This window comes from Saccoglossus kowalevskii, chromosome 18, assembly GCF_978046115.1.
Source record: "Saccoglossus kowalevskii chromosome 18, keSacKowa6.1, whole genome shotgun sequence".
In the NCBI taxonomy this organism is placed as follows: domain Eukaryota; kingdom Metazoa; phylum Hemichordata; class Enteropneusta; family Harrimaniidae; genus Saccoglossus; species Saccoglossus kowalevskii.
Window position 1 is genome coordinate 62,293 of NC_140658.1, and position 16,828 is coordinate 79,120.

Below are 16,828 nucleotides of genomic sequence, written 5' to 3' on the forward strand. Positions count from 1 at the left end.
CCGTACTTTGCACTACTTTACCGTACTTTGCCACTACTTTGCCGTACTTTGCCACAACTTTGCCGTACTTTGCAGTATTTTGCCACTGCTTTGTCGTACTTTGCCTAATCTCATCCACAGTTGTGTGGCCAGCAAACTTTACTAACTTTCTCAATCTCATCCATAGTTGGATGACTACCCAACTTTACTAACTTTTTAAATCTCATCCATAGTTGGGTGGACAGTGAACTTTAATAATTTTCTCAATGTCATCCTTAGTTGGGTGGCTCACTAACTTTTTCAATCTCAAAAATAATATCTGGATGAATAGAAAATGACAAGTAGAACTTTTTCTGCGTTTATGTATCAATGGTAAATGAACATCTAGTTGGTTGTTGGGTCAGTATTAAACGTAACACACATAAGCTCAGTGATGCTGCAAGCTATTTAATTTAAAATGTGTTTCTTAAAGTACAATTTCAAAACAATTTTAAGTGTCATACATATATATTTTAAATCAAACCATTGATAATTTGAGGAGATAAAATTCATTCTATCGTAAAACCAAAAAAATACAAGAATATTGCTTTTCAAAAGTATCGATACAAATAAAAATTTCTCGTAGTAGACAATATGATAATGTACACATTTCCCAATTTTTGGTAGAGAAAACAACTCATACATTCGTTAAAACACCTGCATATCAATAGTAACAAATACAATGTAGTCCCACAATATAAATGATAAGAAAGGCAGGTTGTCTCAGGACGGACATCCAGACATTTTCCCTGCCTGGCAACCACAACCAGTGAAAAACAATGGTTGAAAACTCTCAAACCATTTCCCAAACATGTGCAACATGTATAAAATTGGTTGTGGATTGTCTCATAGTTGTTTGTGATGTTTTTCTTGAGTTAGCTTTTTTCATCGGCTCTTCGACCAGTGTTCCACAGCAGCTTGCATGCAGAGCCCATAGGATTACATGGTACAGTGGTGTATGTCTTAGCAACATTGAATGTTCTGTGATGCCCTTGAGCATAGTAATTCAATCTGATTAAAATCCCAACATCATTGATGTTTGTAAATAGATTGTCTAATATATCACCATCAGCCTTACAGACAATTTGATTTAAAAATGATCACCATTGGATTTGGTGACAAATTAATTAAAACATAACATTGAATATATATGTATGTAGATAGAACTTAACTTCTAGAAATACAATTTTTGAAACACCATTTTATTACATCATTAACAGATGATATAGTATAAGTTTTTATCAATGTAATTCACAACAATTTGTAACAATAATGAATTCCATACAGCATACAGTGTGTGTTCAATTGCATGGATTTGCATATAGTTTTTAAATCTAGAAACAAGCAGCCTGTCGGCTGCGATAGCTCCGCTGTTAGCAATGCACATTTCAATTAAAGAACTGAAGATATCATTAAAATGAACAATATGTATAGTATCAAAGCAATCAGACTTGTTGACAAAAAGTCAATATATCACTTTTTATCAAAAATTACAAAAATATTCACTAAAATTGCAGAATTGAAGATATCATCATGATATGAACAAATCTGAGATGGATCCAATATATGTAATATCAAAGCAATAAGAATTGTGGTTTTTAACAAGAAGTCGAAAATATCACTTTTACCAAATATTACAAAAATATTCACCAAAATTAGAGAATTGAAGATATCATCATGAAATCAACAAATCTAAGAGAGGTCTACCTAAGGTACACCAAGTATAAAAGCATTCAGGCTTGTAGTTTTCAAGAAGAAGTCGAAAAAGTAAAACATTGACATGGACGACGATGGACGCCGTCGGACAATCACTCAGATGATAAGCCGGACAATCACTCAGATGATAAGCTCTGCTCGACAAAGTCGGCAGCGGAGCTAAAAATGTAATCAGTGATTTCCAATAAGTGTTTTGACCATTATATTTGATGGAAATGTGTCTCCCATAACACATTGTAATACATTACAGTATGGCATCAAATCCCCTAATACTGCAATATGGTTAAACAATTATTACCGGGGGTAAGTATTTTTAGGGGTGTATAGCAAATCAGAAGAAGGAAATCAACCTGGATATATTCATCATAGAATATAAAGTGCTTTTTAACTAAATGTAGTTATTTAATTATTATTCGAAGTACTACTGTACCAATATGATTTAATATATTTTTAAAATCCAGTACTGAACAACTGCATATGCTTATTTTTATGAACTAATATTTTCTAAAATTCCACTGCAAATATATAATAATATAATATATATTATATGCAAACAGCAAATCACAATGGTGGTATTCTTACTGCTGTTAGAAGCTAGTTTATAGTGAAATCAAACAATCCATGCCCACCAAATGAGTTCTGCACATGAGCAGGTGTCACAGCTCTTCCAATTTCTTCAAAAGACTCTCCATCAAGTATTAGTAAAAATGATGACTTCTTTTCATCACCTGACAGTACAGATGAAATGACTACACCTGTTAATGTAATATGAACAATACATCACATTTTTATGTACCTTAACACTTGGGACATAGATCAAATCATTTACTCTTTAGACTGTGCTGACCAAATTTCTTTTGTTGTAGGTAAATAAAACAATTCACACCTATGATGTTTCAGTGCCTTTAGACACAGACTGTGTTATTAGTACCCATAATGCAAGGTATCATACATCAAGCTCAAGCTGATATGAACCCAATAACAAGGAACATGTTCATATTTTAGTCCAATATCACTCAGGTCATACATGTGGGTCAAATTAAGTTAAATTATATCACATGTTTATACAAAAGGTTATCATATACAAGTATAACCTACCTTCATCTTCCTTTGTAGCACCAGGTTTGGCAATAAATACCGGCTCTGATCCAAACATATCATCTTCCTTCCATGCCTTTATTGTTCTTTTCTCTAGATCATATTTCAAAAGCTGGTAAGACAAAAAATCAATAAAGTGCTTGACACCCATCGAAAAACTGAATAGCGCTAGTTACAAATGACACCAAGGCATCCCATTACAGCAAGTGCTAACAAGATTCGTATGGGTAATTTTCAACTTCCCTGGGAAAAAATCCTTATCAATATTGCAATAACCCCATCAACTTCCCCCAGATGGTTGAGGCGACCACAAATAATTTACAAATTCCTTTGTAGAGTCACAACAATATGAAAACAGACAATAACTTAGTTTCAGTATGTAACAAAAGTTAATCAGTCCAAAATCAAGTGGTGTCAAGGGAAGTAAGATTGTCACAAAATGTAGCAAATTGTTTTCACAACATTAGATTATTTAATAGCGCCAATAAGAAAATTCTTGCTATTTTGCAATGTTTACAAGGACTTTCCTAGGGAGTTTAATAACTTCCTGTATGAATCTTGGTCACGCCCACTGTAATTATTCATGAAGACGTTCAATATGAACAAATTTGTGAACATGGATAATAAAATGACAATTTTTCACATATTTTATTTTATTTAAAGTAACGCTCCGAGATTATACTACATTTATTGTATAGTACATATATTTAATGACATAAATATTTCACGAATACACCCTAGTGATGAAATGTCAAACTCACAGATATGGGTGAAACAATGTCAGTTAAACAATTTTAATTTAGTTGTTTAGTTATTGATTTCAAATTTCAATTGGATTTGTTAAATGTATTTTTTACTTGTATCTGCTGTATGTATGTATGTATATATATATTATAGGATTGACCTACCTGCATTAGATCACGTCCCGAACTATAAAAATATCTGTACTTTTTACCGTTACAGTCATCATAATTTATTCTTGGAAATTCTGCAACTGAAATTAACAATTATTTTGTTATAATAAGGATTTTTTTACTGCAATAGAATGAGGTAATTGTTCTTATTATAATGATCACTGCACGCAAATTTAATGACAACAAGCTTTTTAGTGAGTCAAATATTCAAGTTTATCATGCACATAATTTATTTTTGTGCTGAGACTGATAAATACTGATGTCTCTAGGGTTTGCATGCCAAGGCCTTGTAAATATATTTCTGGTTGAATTGTATTTCAAAAATAGAGTGGTGAAGTATTTTTTTTTTGTCTAAAAGATATGATGGTGCAGGAATTTCACATGTTTAATCAATTCAAAAACAGAGGCTGCTGAACAGTAATGAAATAAATGAAAAAAAGAAGCACTTTGTGTGTTGTGTTAGGCGTGTACCAGCAACAATACATTGTGTACACAGAGTAACTTACAGTCTAGTGTGAAATGTTTTTCTACATTTTCATAATCATAATAATAATTGTTGGTGTCTACTACATACCCTGACCTTTAGGAGTCATGGTTTTCTGCATGTGTGTGCAGCCATAAGTCTATCCGCATTGTAACTTACTTATGTTTGGATCAAAGAGCAGTTCATGGTGACAATAGACACTACCATCCTCACGTAGCATGGCTGTAGCTTGACAATTGTCCAATGTAACGAAGTTGACTCCAACCTTAGTATTCTGCAGACATTAGAAGACATGTTCAGTATATCACATAACATCTGACAATTACACAATACAACAAACATGGTTGCCATAACATCTAATAACTATGCAATAAAACAAACATACTTGGAAACTGTATTGGTTATTTCCATTCAAATTTTAAATTTTCATGAATTTTTATCTTTAAGGATGCAATAAAAACATAAAATCATGACAGTTTCTAAAAGCAAAAATAAGCAGATTACAATATTTTCTATCTGAGAATTAGATCTCCAAGAGTGTTATATGCGAGTCAAACAAAAGCATTCAGTTAAAAAGTACATATACTAAACTCACAGTAATCTAAGTGTTCAAATGTACACATGAAGCACATTTTCCAAATAAGAAAGACATTAAACGTATCTGTAACACTTTTGAACATCTTTATGCAGAGTTTTAAAGAGGGATAAATTCCATTCCTTACCATGCTACATATATAATAATGTTATCAAGATATAAAAATAAATTGTACCTTTGGTATATATAATGGTAAAACAAATCGATATGGCCGGGAGAGAGGCAGATCGTGGCCATCTTGTGCTACTTTCATGTACATTCTTTTCATGATCAGGTCATCTTCATATGCAAATATATCAATAACCATGTGGCCGTTATCTTCATATGCATTAACGTGATGAAATAGAAATAGTGCATCTGCTATGTATTTGATCTCAGTTAGCTGACTGGTTTCCCGATTACACAGATGAATACGTGTTGGCCAGTCTTTGTGGAACTCCATGCAGTCCGCAAACGTATATCCCATGATCTTCATTATGACTAGCTTCCAGATATTTAAAATAAGTGGTTGCTCTACATATATGAAGTAGTTGTCTGTCATTCCAAAACTATGATAATATGAGGGATGCTTGTTAGACATTGGTATAGTACAAACAATGGATGCTTTTTGCAGTGGATTGTCTTGCACACCTACAGATAAACAAATTGTGTAAGTCAAACATTGGTTAGTGACTAGCTCTATATAAAGACCACCTGATTAAAGTGATCAACTCTATATAAAGACCACCTGCTTATTGTAACCTCCTTTTTATAAAGAACATCTGTCTAGAGTGACAACCTGCCTAGAGTGACCACTGCTCTACAAAGACCACCTATTTATAGTGGCCACCTCTATATAAAGACCACCTGCTCATTGTGACCTCCTCTATATAAAGACCACCTGCTTAAAGTGACCACCTCTGTATAAAGACCACCTGTTTATAGTGGCCATTTCTATATAAAGACCACCTGCTCATTGTGACCTCCTCTATATAAAGACCACCTGCTTAAAGTCACCACCTCTGTATAAAGACCACCTGTTTATAGTGGCCACCTCTATATAAAGACCACCTGCTCATTGTGACCTCCTCTATATAAGGACCACTTGCTTAAAGTGACCACCTCTGTATAAAGACCACCTGTTTATAGTGGCCACCTCTATATAAAGACCACCTGCTCATTGTGACCTCCTCTATATAAGAACCACTTGCTTAAAGTGACCACCTCTGTATAAAGACCACCTGTTTATAGCGGCCACCTCTATATAAAGACCACCTGCTCATTGTGACCTCTATATAAGGACCACTTGCTTAAAGTGACCACCTCTGTATAAAGACCACCTGTTTATAGTGGCCACCGCTATATAAAGACCACCTGCTTAAAGTGACCACCTCTGTATAAAGACCACCTGCCTATAGTGACCAACTCTATTAAAAAAACCACCTGCTCATTGTGACCTCTTCTATATAAAGACCACCTGTTTATAGTGACCACCTCTATATAAGGAACACCTGCTTAAATTGGTCACCTCTATATAAAGACCACCTGTTTAGAGTGACCACTACTATACAAAGACCACCTGCTTATATATATTACATATAAATGAAAAAACAAAATAGAAATTTACTTACCAAATGAGTACAACTGTAGACAACATATTTACACTTTATTGTCATATACTGATAGAAATGTTATTTCTAAAGATGCAGTAAAACATAATTGAATTATAGCTTTGTTTATTCTCACCTTTATCAGGGGGCGGTACTTTAATAATGTTATAAGAACTGTATAGACCATATTTAGTTCCCATATTGTACACTGTACCATCACTATCATATAAGGCATGAGCAGTTGCACCATTCACTGCCAGCACATTACTGTAATTAACCTGTACATAGGAAAGTAATTATTCATTTACACATTTAAAAATAGGAACACATATGTACAGTCAACTTTTTGTTAGTGGCAACCTCTAAATAAAGACCACCTGCTTATAGTAACCAAATCTATACAAAGACCACCTGCTTATAGTGACCAGCTCTATATAAAGACCACCTGCCTATAGGGCCACTTTTAGGCAGTCCCAAGGCATAAAGTATGAGCAACCTATCTTTAAAGACCACCTGCCTATAGGGCCACTTTTAGGCAGTCCCAAGGCATAACTTATGAGCAACCTGTCTTTAAAGCCCATCTGCCTATAGGGCCACTTTTAGGCAGTCCCAAGGCATAACATATGAGTAACCTGTCTTTAAAGACCACCTGCCTATAGAGCCACTTTTATGTAGTCCCAAGGCATAACTTATGAGCAACCTGTCTTTAAAGACCACCTGCCTATAGGGCCACTTTTAGGTAGTCCCAAGGCATAACTTATGAGCAACCTGTCTTTAAAGACCACCTGCCTATAGGGCCACTTTTAGGCAGTCCCAAGGCATAAAGTATGAGCAACCTGTCTTTAAAGACCACCTGCCTATAGGGCCACTTTTAGGCAGTCCCAAGCCATAACATATGAGCAACCTGTCTTTAAAGACAACCTGTCTATAGGACCATGTTTAGGCAGTCCCAAGGCATAACGTATGAGCAACCTATCTTTAAAGACCACCTGCCTATAGGGCCACTTTTAGACAGTCCCAAGGCATAACACATGAGCAACCTATCTTTAAAGACCACCTGCCTATAGGGCCACTTTTAGGTAGTCCCAAGGCATAACTTATGAGCAACCTGTCTTTAAAGACCACCTGCCTATAGGGCCACTTTTAGGCAGTCCCAAGGCATAAAGTATGAGCAACCTGTCTTTAAAGACCACCTGACTATAGGGCCACTTTTAGGCAGTCCCAAGGCATAACATATGAGCAACCTGTCTTTAAAGACAACCTGCCTATAGGACCACGTTTAGGCAGTCCCAAGGCATAACGTATGAGCATCCTGTCTTCAAAGACCACCTGCCTATAGGGCCACTTTTAGGCAGTCCCAAGGCAAAACATATGAGCAACCTATCTTTAAAGACCACCTACCTATAGGGCCACTTTTAGGCAGTCCCAAGGCATAAAGTATAAGCAACCTGTCTTTAAAAACCACCTGCCTATAGGGCCACTTTTAGGCAGTCCCAAGGCATAACGTATGAGCAACCTATCTTTAAAGACCACCTGCCTATAGGGCCACTTTTAGGCAGTCCCAAGGCATAAAGTATGAGCAACCTGTCTTTAAAGACCACCTGCCTATAGGGCCACTTTTAGGCAGTCCCAAGGCATAACATATGAGCATCCTGTCTTTAAAGACCACCTGCCTATAGGGCCACTTTTAGGCAGTCCCAAGGCATAACATATGAGCAACCTATCTTTAAAGACCACCTGCCTATAGGGCCACTTTTAGGCAGTCCCAAGGCATAAAGTATGAGCAACCTGTCTTTAAAGACAACCTGCCTATAGGACCACTTTTAGGTAGTCCCAAGGCATAACGTATGAGCAACCTGCCTTTAAAGACCACCTGCCTTTAGGGATACTTTTAGGCAGTCCCAAGGCATAACATATGAGCAACCTATCTTTAAAGACCACCTGCCTATAGGGCCACTTTTAGGCAGTCCCAAGGCATAACGTATGAGCAACCTATCTCTAAAGACCACCTACCTATAGGGCCACTTTTAGGCAGTCCCAAGGCATAAAGTAAAAGCAACCTGCCTTTAAAGACCACCTGCCTCTAGGGATACTTTTAGGCAGTCCCAAGGCATAACATATGAGCAACCTATCTTTAAAGACCACCTGCCTATAGGGCCACTTTTAGGCAGTCCCAAGGCATAACGTATGAGCAACCTATCTCTAAAGACCACCTACCTATAGGGCCACTTTTAGGCAGTCCCAAGGCATAAAGTAAAAGCAACCTATATTTAAAGACCACCTGCCTATAGGGCCACTTTTAGGCAGTCCCAAGGCATAACGTATGAGCAACCTATCTTTAAAGACCACCTGCCTATAGGGCCACTTTTAGGCAGTCCCAAGGCATAAAGTATGAGCAACCTATCTTTAAAGACCACCTGCCTATAGGGCCACTTTTAGGCAGTCCAAAGGCATAACATATGAGCAACCTATCGTTAAAGACCACCTGCCTATAGGGCCACTTTTAGGCAGTCCCAAGGCATAACATATGAGCAACCTATCTTTAAAGACCACCTACCTATAGGGCCACTTTTAGGCAGTCCCAAGGCATAAAGTATAAGCAACCTGTCTTTAAAAACCACCTGCCTATAGGGCCACTTTTAGGCAGTCCCAAGGCATAACGTATGAGCAACCTATATTTAAAGACCACCTGCCTATAGGGCCACTTTTAGGCAGTCCCAAGGCATAAAGTATGAGCAACCTGTCTTTAAAGACAACCTGCCTATAGGACCACTTTTAGGTAGTCCCAAGGCATAACGTATGAGCAACCTGCCTTTAAAGACCACCTGCCTTTAGGGATACTTTTAGGCAGTCCCAAGGCATAACATATGAGCAACCTATCTTTAAAGACCACCTGCCTATAGGGCCACTTTTAGGCAGTCCCAAAACATAACGTATGAGCAACCTATCTCTAAAGACCACCTACCTATAGGGCCACTTTTAGGCAGTCCCAAGGCATAAAGTAAAAGCAACCTGCCTTTAAAGACCACCTGCCTCTAGGGATACTTTTAGGCAGTCCCAAGGCATAACATATGAGCAACCTATCTTTAAAGACCACCTGCCTATAGGGCCACTTTTAGGCAGTCCCAAGGCATAACGTATGAGCAACCTATCTCTAAAGACCACCTACCTATAGGGCCACTTTTAGGCAGTCCCAAGGCATAAAGTAAAAGCAACCTATATTTAAAGACCACCTGCCTATAGGGCCACTTTTAGGCAGTCCCAAGGCATAACGTATGAGCAACCTATCTTTAAAGACCACCTGCCTATAGGGCCACTTTTAGGCAGTCCCAAGGCATAAAGTATGAGCAACCTATCTTTAAAGACCACCTGCCTATAGGGCCACTTTTAGGCAGTCCAAAGGCATAACATATGAGCAACCTATCGTTAAAGACCACCTGCCTATAGGGCCACTTTTAGGCAGTCCCAAGGCATAACATATGAGCAACCTATCTTTAAAGACCACCTACCTATAGGGCCACTTTTAGGCAGTCCCAAGGCATAAAGTATAAGCAACCTGTCTTTAAAAACCACCTGCCTATAGGGCCACTTTTAGGCAGTCCCAAGGCATAACGTATGAGCAACCTATATTTAAAGACCACCTGCCTATAGGGCCACTTTTAGGCAGTCCCAAGGCATAAAGTATGAGCAACCTGTCTTTAAAGACCACCTGCCTATAGGGCCACTTTTAGGCAGTCCCAAGGCATAACATATGAGCAACCTATCTTTAAAGACCACCTGCCTATAGGGCCACTTTTAGGCAGTCCCAAGGCATAAAGTATGAGCAACCTGTCTTTAAAGACAACCTGCCTATAGGACCACTTTTAGGTAGTCCCAAGGCATAACGTATGAGCAACCTGCCTTTAAAGACCACCTGCCTCTAGGGATACTTTTAGGCAGTCCCAAGGCATAACATATGAGCAACCTATCTTTAAAGACCACCTGCCTATAGGGCCACTTTTAGGCAGTCCCAAGGCATAACGTATGAGCAACCTATCTCTAAAGACCACCTACCTATAGGGCCACTTTTAGGCAGTCCCAAGGCATAAAGTAAAAGCAACCTGCCTTTAAAGACCACCTGCCTCTAGGGATACTTTTAGGCAGTCCCAAGGCATAAAATATGAGCAACCTATCTTTAAAGACCACCTGCCTATAGGGCCACTTTTAGGCAGTCCCAAGGCATAACGTATGAGCAACCTATCTCTAAAGACCACCTACCTATAGGGCCACTTTTAGGCAGTCCCAAGGCATAAAGTAAAAGCAACCTATATTTAAAGTCCACCTGCCTATAGGGCCACTTTTAGGCAGTCCCAAGGCATAACGTATGAGCAACCTATCTTTAAAGACCACCTGCCTATAGGGCCACTTTTAGGCAGTCCCAAGGCATAAAGTATGAGCAACCAATCTTTAAAGACCACCTGCCTATAGGGCCACTTTTAGGCAGTCCAAAGGCATAACATATAAGCAACCTATCGTTAAAGACCACCTGCCTATAGGGCCACTTATAGACAGTCCCAAGGCATAAAGTATGGGCAACCTGTCTTTAAAGACCACCTGCCTATAGGGCCACGTTTAGGCAGTCCCAAGGCATAACGCATAAGCAACCTGTCTTTAAAGACCACCTGCCTATAGGGCCATTTTTAGGTAGTCCCAAGGCATACTGTATGAGCAACCTATCTTTAAAGACCACCTGCCTATAGGGCCACTTTTAGGCAGTCCCAAGGCATAACGTATAAGCAACCTGTCTTTAAAGACCACCTGCCTGTAGGGCCACTTTTAGGCAGTCCCAAGGCATAACATATGAGCAACCTATCTTTAAAGACCACCTGCCTATAGGGCCACTTTTAGGCAGTCCTAAGGCATAACGTATAAGCAACCTGTCTTTAAAGACCACCTGCCTGTAGGGCCACTTTTAGGCAGTCCCAAGGCATAACATATGAGAAACCTATCTTTAAAGACCACCTGCCTGTAAGGCCACTTTTAGGCAGTCCCAAGGCATAACGTATGAGCAACCTATCTTTAAAGACCACCTACCTATAGGGCCACTTTTAGGCAATCCCAAGGCATAAAGTATAAGCAACCTGTCTTTAAAGACCACCTGCCTATAGGGCCACTTTTAGGCAGTCCCAAGGCATAAAGTATGAGCAACCTGTCTTTAAAGACCACCTGCCTATAGGGCCACTTTTAGGCAGTCCCAAGGCATAAAGTATAAGCAACCTGTCTTTAAAGACCACCTGCCTATAGGGCCACTTTTAGGCAGTCCCAAGACATAACGTATGAGCAACCTATATTTAAAGACCACCTGCCTATAGGGCCACTTTTAGGCAGTCCCAAGGGATAAAGTATGAGCAACCTGTCTTAAAAGACCACATGCCTTTTGGACCACTTTTAGGCAGTCCCAAGGCATAACATATAAGCAACCTATCTTTGAAGACCACCTGCCTATAGGGCCACTTTTTGGCAGTCCCAAGGGATAAAGTATGAGCAACCTATCTTTAAAGACCACCTACCTATAGGGCCACTTTTAGGTAGTCCCAAAGCATAACGTATGAGCAACCTGTCTTTAAATACCACATGCCTATAGGGCCACTTTTAAGCAGTCCCAAGGCATAACGTATGAGCAACCTGTCTTTAAAGACCACCTGCCTATAGGGCCACTTTTAGGCAGTCCAAAGGCATAACATATGAGCAACCTATCGTTAAAGACCACCTGCCTATAGGGCCACTTTTAGACAGTCACAAGGCATAAAGTATGGGCAACCTGTCTTTAAAGACCACCTGCCTATAGGGCCACTTTTAGGCAGTCCCAAGGCATAACGTATGAGCAACCTATCTCTAAAGACCACCTACCTATAGGGCCACTTTTAGGCAGTCCCAAGGCATAAAGTAAAAGCAACCTGCCTTTAAAGACCACCTGCCTCTAGGGATACTTTTAGGCAGTCCCAAGGCATAAAATATGAGCAACCTATCTTTAAAGACCACCTGCCTATAGGGCCACTTTTAGGCAGTCCCAAGGCATAACGTATGAGCAACCTATCTCTAAAGACCACCTACCTATAGGGCCACTTTTAGGCAGTCCCAAGGCATAAAGTAAAAGCAACCTATATTTAAAGTCCACCTGCCTATAGGGCCACTTTTAGGCAGTCCCAAGGCATAACGTATGAGCAACCTATCTTTAAAGACCACCTGCCTATAGGGCCACTTTTAGGCAGTCCCAAGGCATAAAGTATGAGCAACCAATCTTTAAAGACCACCTGCCTATAGGGCCACTTTTAGGCAGTCCAAAGGCATAACATATAAGCAACCTATCGTTAAAGACCACCTGCCTATAGGGCCACTTTTAGACAGTCCCAAGGCATAAAGTATGGGCAACCTGTCTTTAAAGACCACCTGCCTATAGGGCCACGTTTAGGCAGTCCCAAGGCATAACGCATAAGCAACCTGTCTTTAAAGACCACCTGCCTATAGGGCCATTTTTAGGTAGTCCCAAGGCATACTGTATGAGCAACCTATCTTTAAAGACCACCTGCCTATAGGGCCACTTTTAGGCAGTCCCAAGGCATAACGTATAAGCAACCTGTCTTTAAAGACCACCTGCCTGTAGGGCCACTTTTAGGCAGTCCCAAGGCATAACATATGAGCAACCTATCTTTAAAGACCACCTGCCTATAGGGCCACTTTTAGGCAGTCCTAAGGCATAACGTATAAGCAACCTGTCTTTAAAGACCACCTGCCTGTAGGGCCACTTTTAGGCAGTCCCAAGGCATAACATATGAGAAACCTATCTTTAAAGACCACCTGCCTGTAAGGCCACTTTTAGGCAGTCCCAAGGCATAACGTATGAGCAACCTATCTTTAAAGACCACCTACCTATAGGGCCACTTTTAGGCAATCCCAAGGCATAAAGTATAAGCAACCTGTCTTTAAAGACCACCTGCCTATAGGGCCACTTTTAGGCAGTCCCAAGGCATAAAGTATGAGCAACCTGTCTTTAAAGACCACCTGCCTATAGGGCCACTTTTAGGCAGTCCCAAGGCATAAAGTATAAGCAACCTGTCTTTAAAGACCACCTGCCTATAGGGCCACTTTTAGGCAGTCCCAAGACATAACGTATGAGCAACCTATATTTAAAGACCACCTGCCTATAGGGCCACTTTTAGGCAGTCCCAAGGGATAAAGTATGAGCAACCTGTCTTAAAAGACCACATGCCTTTTGGACCACTTTTAGGCAGTCCCAAGGCATAACATATAAGCAACCTATCTTTGAAGACCACCTGCCTATAGGGCCACTTTTTGGCAGTCCCAAGGGATAAAGTATGAGCAACCTATCTTTAAAGACCACCTACCTATAGGGCCACTTTTAGGTAGTCCCAAAGCATAACGTATGAGCAACCTGTCTTTAAATACCACATGCCTATAGGGCCACTTTTAAGCAGTCCCAAGGCATAACGTATGAGCAACCTGTCTTTAAAGACCACCTGCCTATAGGGCCACTTTTAGGCAGTCCAAAGGCATAACATATGAGCAACCTATCGTTAAAGACCACCTGCCTATAGGGCCACTTTTAGACAGTCCCAAGGCATAAAGTATGGGCAACCTGTCTTTAAAGACCACCTGCCTATAGGGCCACGTTTAGGCAGTCCCAAGGCATAACGCATAAGCAACCTGTCTTTAAAGACCACCTGCCTATAGGGCCATTTTTAGGTAGTCCCAAGGCATACTGTATGAGCAACCTATCTTTAAAGACCACCTGCCTATAGGGCCACTTTTTGGCAGTCCCAAGGGATAAAGTATGAGCAACCTATCTTTAAAGACCACCTACCTATAGGGCCACTTTTAGGTAGTCCCAAAGCATAACGTATGAGCAACCTGTCTTTAAATACCACATGCCTATAGGGCCACTTTTAAGCAGTCCCAAGGAATAAAGTATGGGCAACCTGTCTTTAAAGACCACCTGCCTATAGGGCCACTTTTAGGCAGTCCAAAGGCATAACATATGAGCAACCTATCGTTAAAGACCACCTGCCTATAGGGCCACTTTTAGACAGTCCCAAGGCATAAAGTATGGGCAACCTGTCTTTAAAGACCACCTGCCTATAGGGCCACGTTTAGGCAGTCCCAAGGCATAACGCATAAGCAACCTGTCTTTAAAGACCACCTGCCTATAGGGCCATTTTTAGGTAGTCCCAAGGCATACTGTATGAGCAACCTATCTTTAAAGACCACCTGCCTATAGGGCCACTTTTAGGCAGTCCCAAGGCATAACGTATAAGCAACCTGTCTTTAAAGACCACCTGCCTGTAGGGCCACTTTTAGGCAGTCCCAAGGCATAACATATGAGCAACCTATCTTTAAAGACCACCTGCCTATAGGGCCACTTTTAGGCAGTCCTAAGGCATAACGTATAAGCAACCTGTCTTTAAAGACCACCTGCCTGTAGGGCCACTTTTAGGCAGTCCCAAGGCATAACATATGAGAAACCTATCTTTAAAGACCACCTGCCTGTAAGGCCACTTTTAGGCAGTCCCAAGGCATAACGTATGAGCAACCTATCTTTAAAGACCACCTACCTATAGGGCCACTTTTAGGCAATCCCAAGGCATAAAGTATAAGCAACCTGTCTTTAAAGACCACCTGCCTATAGGGCCACTTTTAGGCAGTCCCAAGGCATAAAGTATGAGCAACCTGTCTTTAAAGACCACCTGCCTATAGGGCCACTTTTAGGCAGTCCCAAGGCATAAAGTATAAGCAACCTGTCTTTAAAGACCACCTGCCTATAGGGCCACTTTTAGGCAGTCCCAAGACATAACGTATGAGCAACCTATATTTAAAGACCACCTGCCTATAGGGCCACTTTTAGGCAGTCCCAAGGGATAAAGTATGAGCAACCTGTCTTAAAAGACCACATGCCTTTTGGACCACTTTTAGGCAGTCCCAAGGCATAACATATAAGCAACCTATCTTTGAAGACCACCTGCCTATAGGGCCACTTTTTGGCAGTCCCAAGGGATAAAGTATGAGCAACCTATCTTTAAAGACCACCTGCCTATAGGGCCACTTTTAGGCAGTCCAAAGGCATAACATATGAGCAACCTATCGTTAAAGACCACCTGCCTATAGGGCCACTTTTAGACAGTCACAAGGCATAAAGTATGGGCAACCTGTCTTTAAAGACCACCTGCCTATAGGGCCACTTTTAGGCAGTCCCAAGGCATAACGTATGAGCAACCTATCTCTAAAGACCACCTACCTATAGGGCCACTTTTAGGCAGTCCCAAGGCATAAAGTAAAAGCAACCTGCCTTTAAAGACCACCTGCCTCTAGGGATACTTTTAGGCAGTCCCAAGGCATAAAATATGAGCAACCTATCTTTAAAGACCACCTGCCTATAGGGCCACTTTTAGGCAGTCCCAAGGCATAACGTATGAGCAACCTATCTCTAAAGACCACCTACCTATAGGGCCACTTTTAGGCAGTCCCAAGGCATAAAGTAAAAGCAACCTATATTTAAAGTCCACCTGCCTATAGGGCCACTTTTAGGCAGTCCCAAGGCATAACGTATGAGCAACCTATCTTTAAAGACCACCTGCCTATAGGGCCACTTTTAGGCAGTCCCAAGGCATAAAGTATGAGCAACCAATCTTTAAAGACCACCTGCCTATAGGGCCACTTTTAGGCAGTCCAAAGGCATAACATATAAGCAACCTATCGTTAAAGACCACCTGCCTATAGGGCCACTTTTAGACAGTCCCAAGGCATAAAGTATGGGCAACCTGTCTTTAAAGACCACCTGCCTATAGGGCCACGTTTAGGCAGTCCCAAGGCATAACGCATAAGCAACCTGTCTTTAAAGACCACCTGCCTATAGGGCCATTTTTAGGTAGTCCCAAGGCATACTGTATGAGCAACCTATCTTTAAAGACCACCTGCCTATAGGGCCACTTTTAGGCAGTCCCAAGGCATAACGTATAAGCAACCTGTCTTTAAAGACCACCTGCCTGTAGGGCCACTTTTAGGCAGTCCCAAGGCATAACATATGAGCAACCTATCTTTAAAGACCACCTGCCTATAGGGCCACTTTTAGGCAGTCCTAAGGCATAACGTATAAGCAACCTGTCTTTAAAGACCACCTGCCTGTAGGGCCACTTTTAGGCAGTCCCAAGGCATAACATATGAGAAACATATCTTTAAAGACCACCTGCCTGTAAGGCCACTTTTAGGCAGTCCCAAGGCATAAAGTATAAGCAACCTGTCTTTAAAGACCACCTGCCTATAGGGCCACTTTTAGGCAGTCCCAAGGCATAAAGTATGAGCAACCTGTCTTTAAAGACCACCTGCCTATAGGGCCACTTTTAGGCAGTCCCAAGGCATAAAG

General features: G+C 40.7%; 1 protein-coding gene across 1 annotated transcript in view; it reads right to left on the bottom strand.

Annotated features, from left to right (window-relative positions):
• Positions 1–405: 405 nt before the first annotated feature.
• Positions 406–16,828, bottom strand: part of LOC102806764 (carotenoid-cleaving dioxygenase, mitochondrial-like) — a 91,698-nt gene continuing 75,275 nt past the window's right edge. The window contains exons 3-8 of the mRNA XM_085493091.1: positions 6,551–6,692; positions 5,001–5,455; positions 4,390–4,504; positions 3,741–3,826; positions 2,833–2,944; positions 406–2,489 (exon numbers count right to left, since the gene is read on the bottom strand). Coding sequence (XP_085349217.1) covers positions 2,329–2,489; positions 2,833–2,944; positions 3,741–3,826; positions 4,390–4,504; positions 5,001–5,455; positions 6,551–6,692 — 1,071 coding nt within the window. The 3' untranslated portion in view covers positions 406–2,328. The remainder of the gene's footprint in view (positions 2,490–2,832; positions 2,945–3,740; positions 3,827–4,389; positions 4,505–5,000; positions 5,456–6,550; positions 6,693–16,828) is intronic.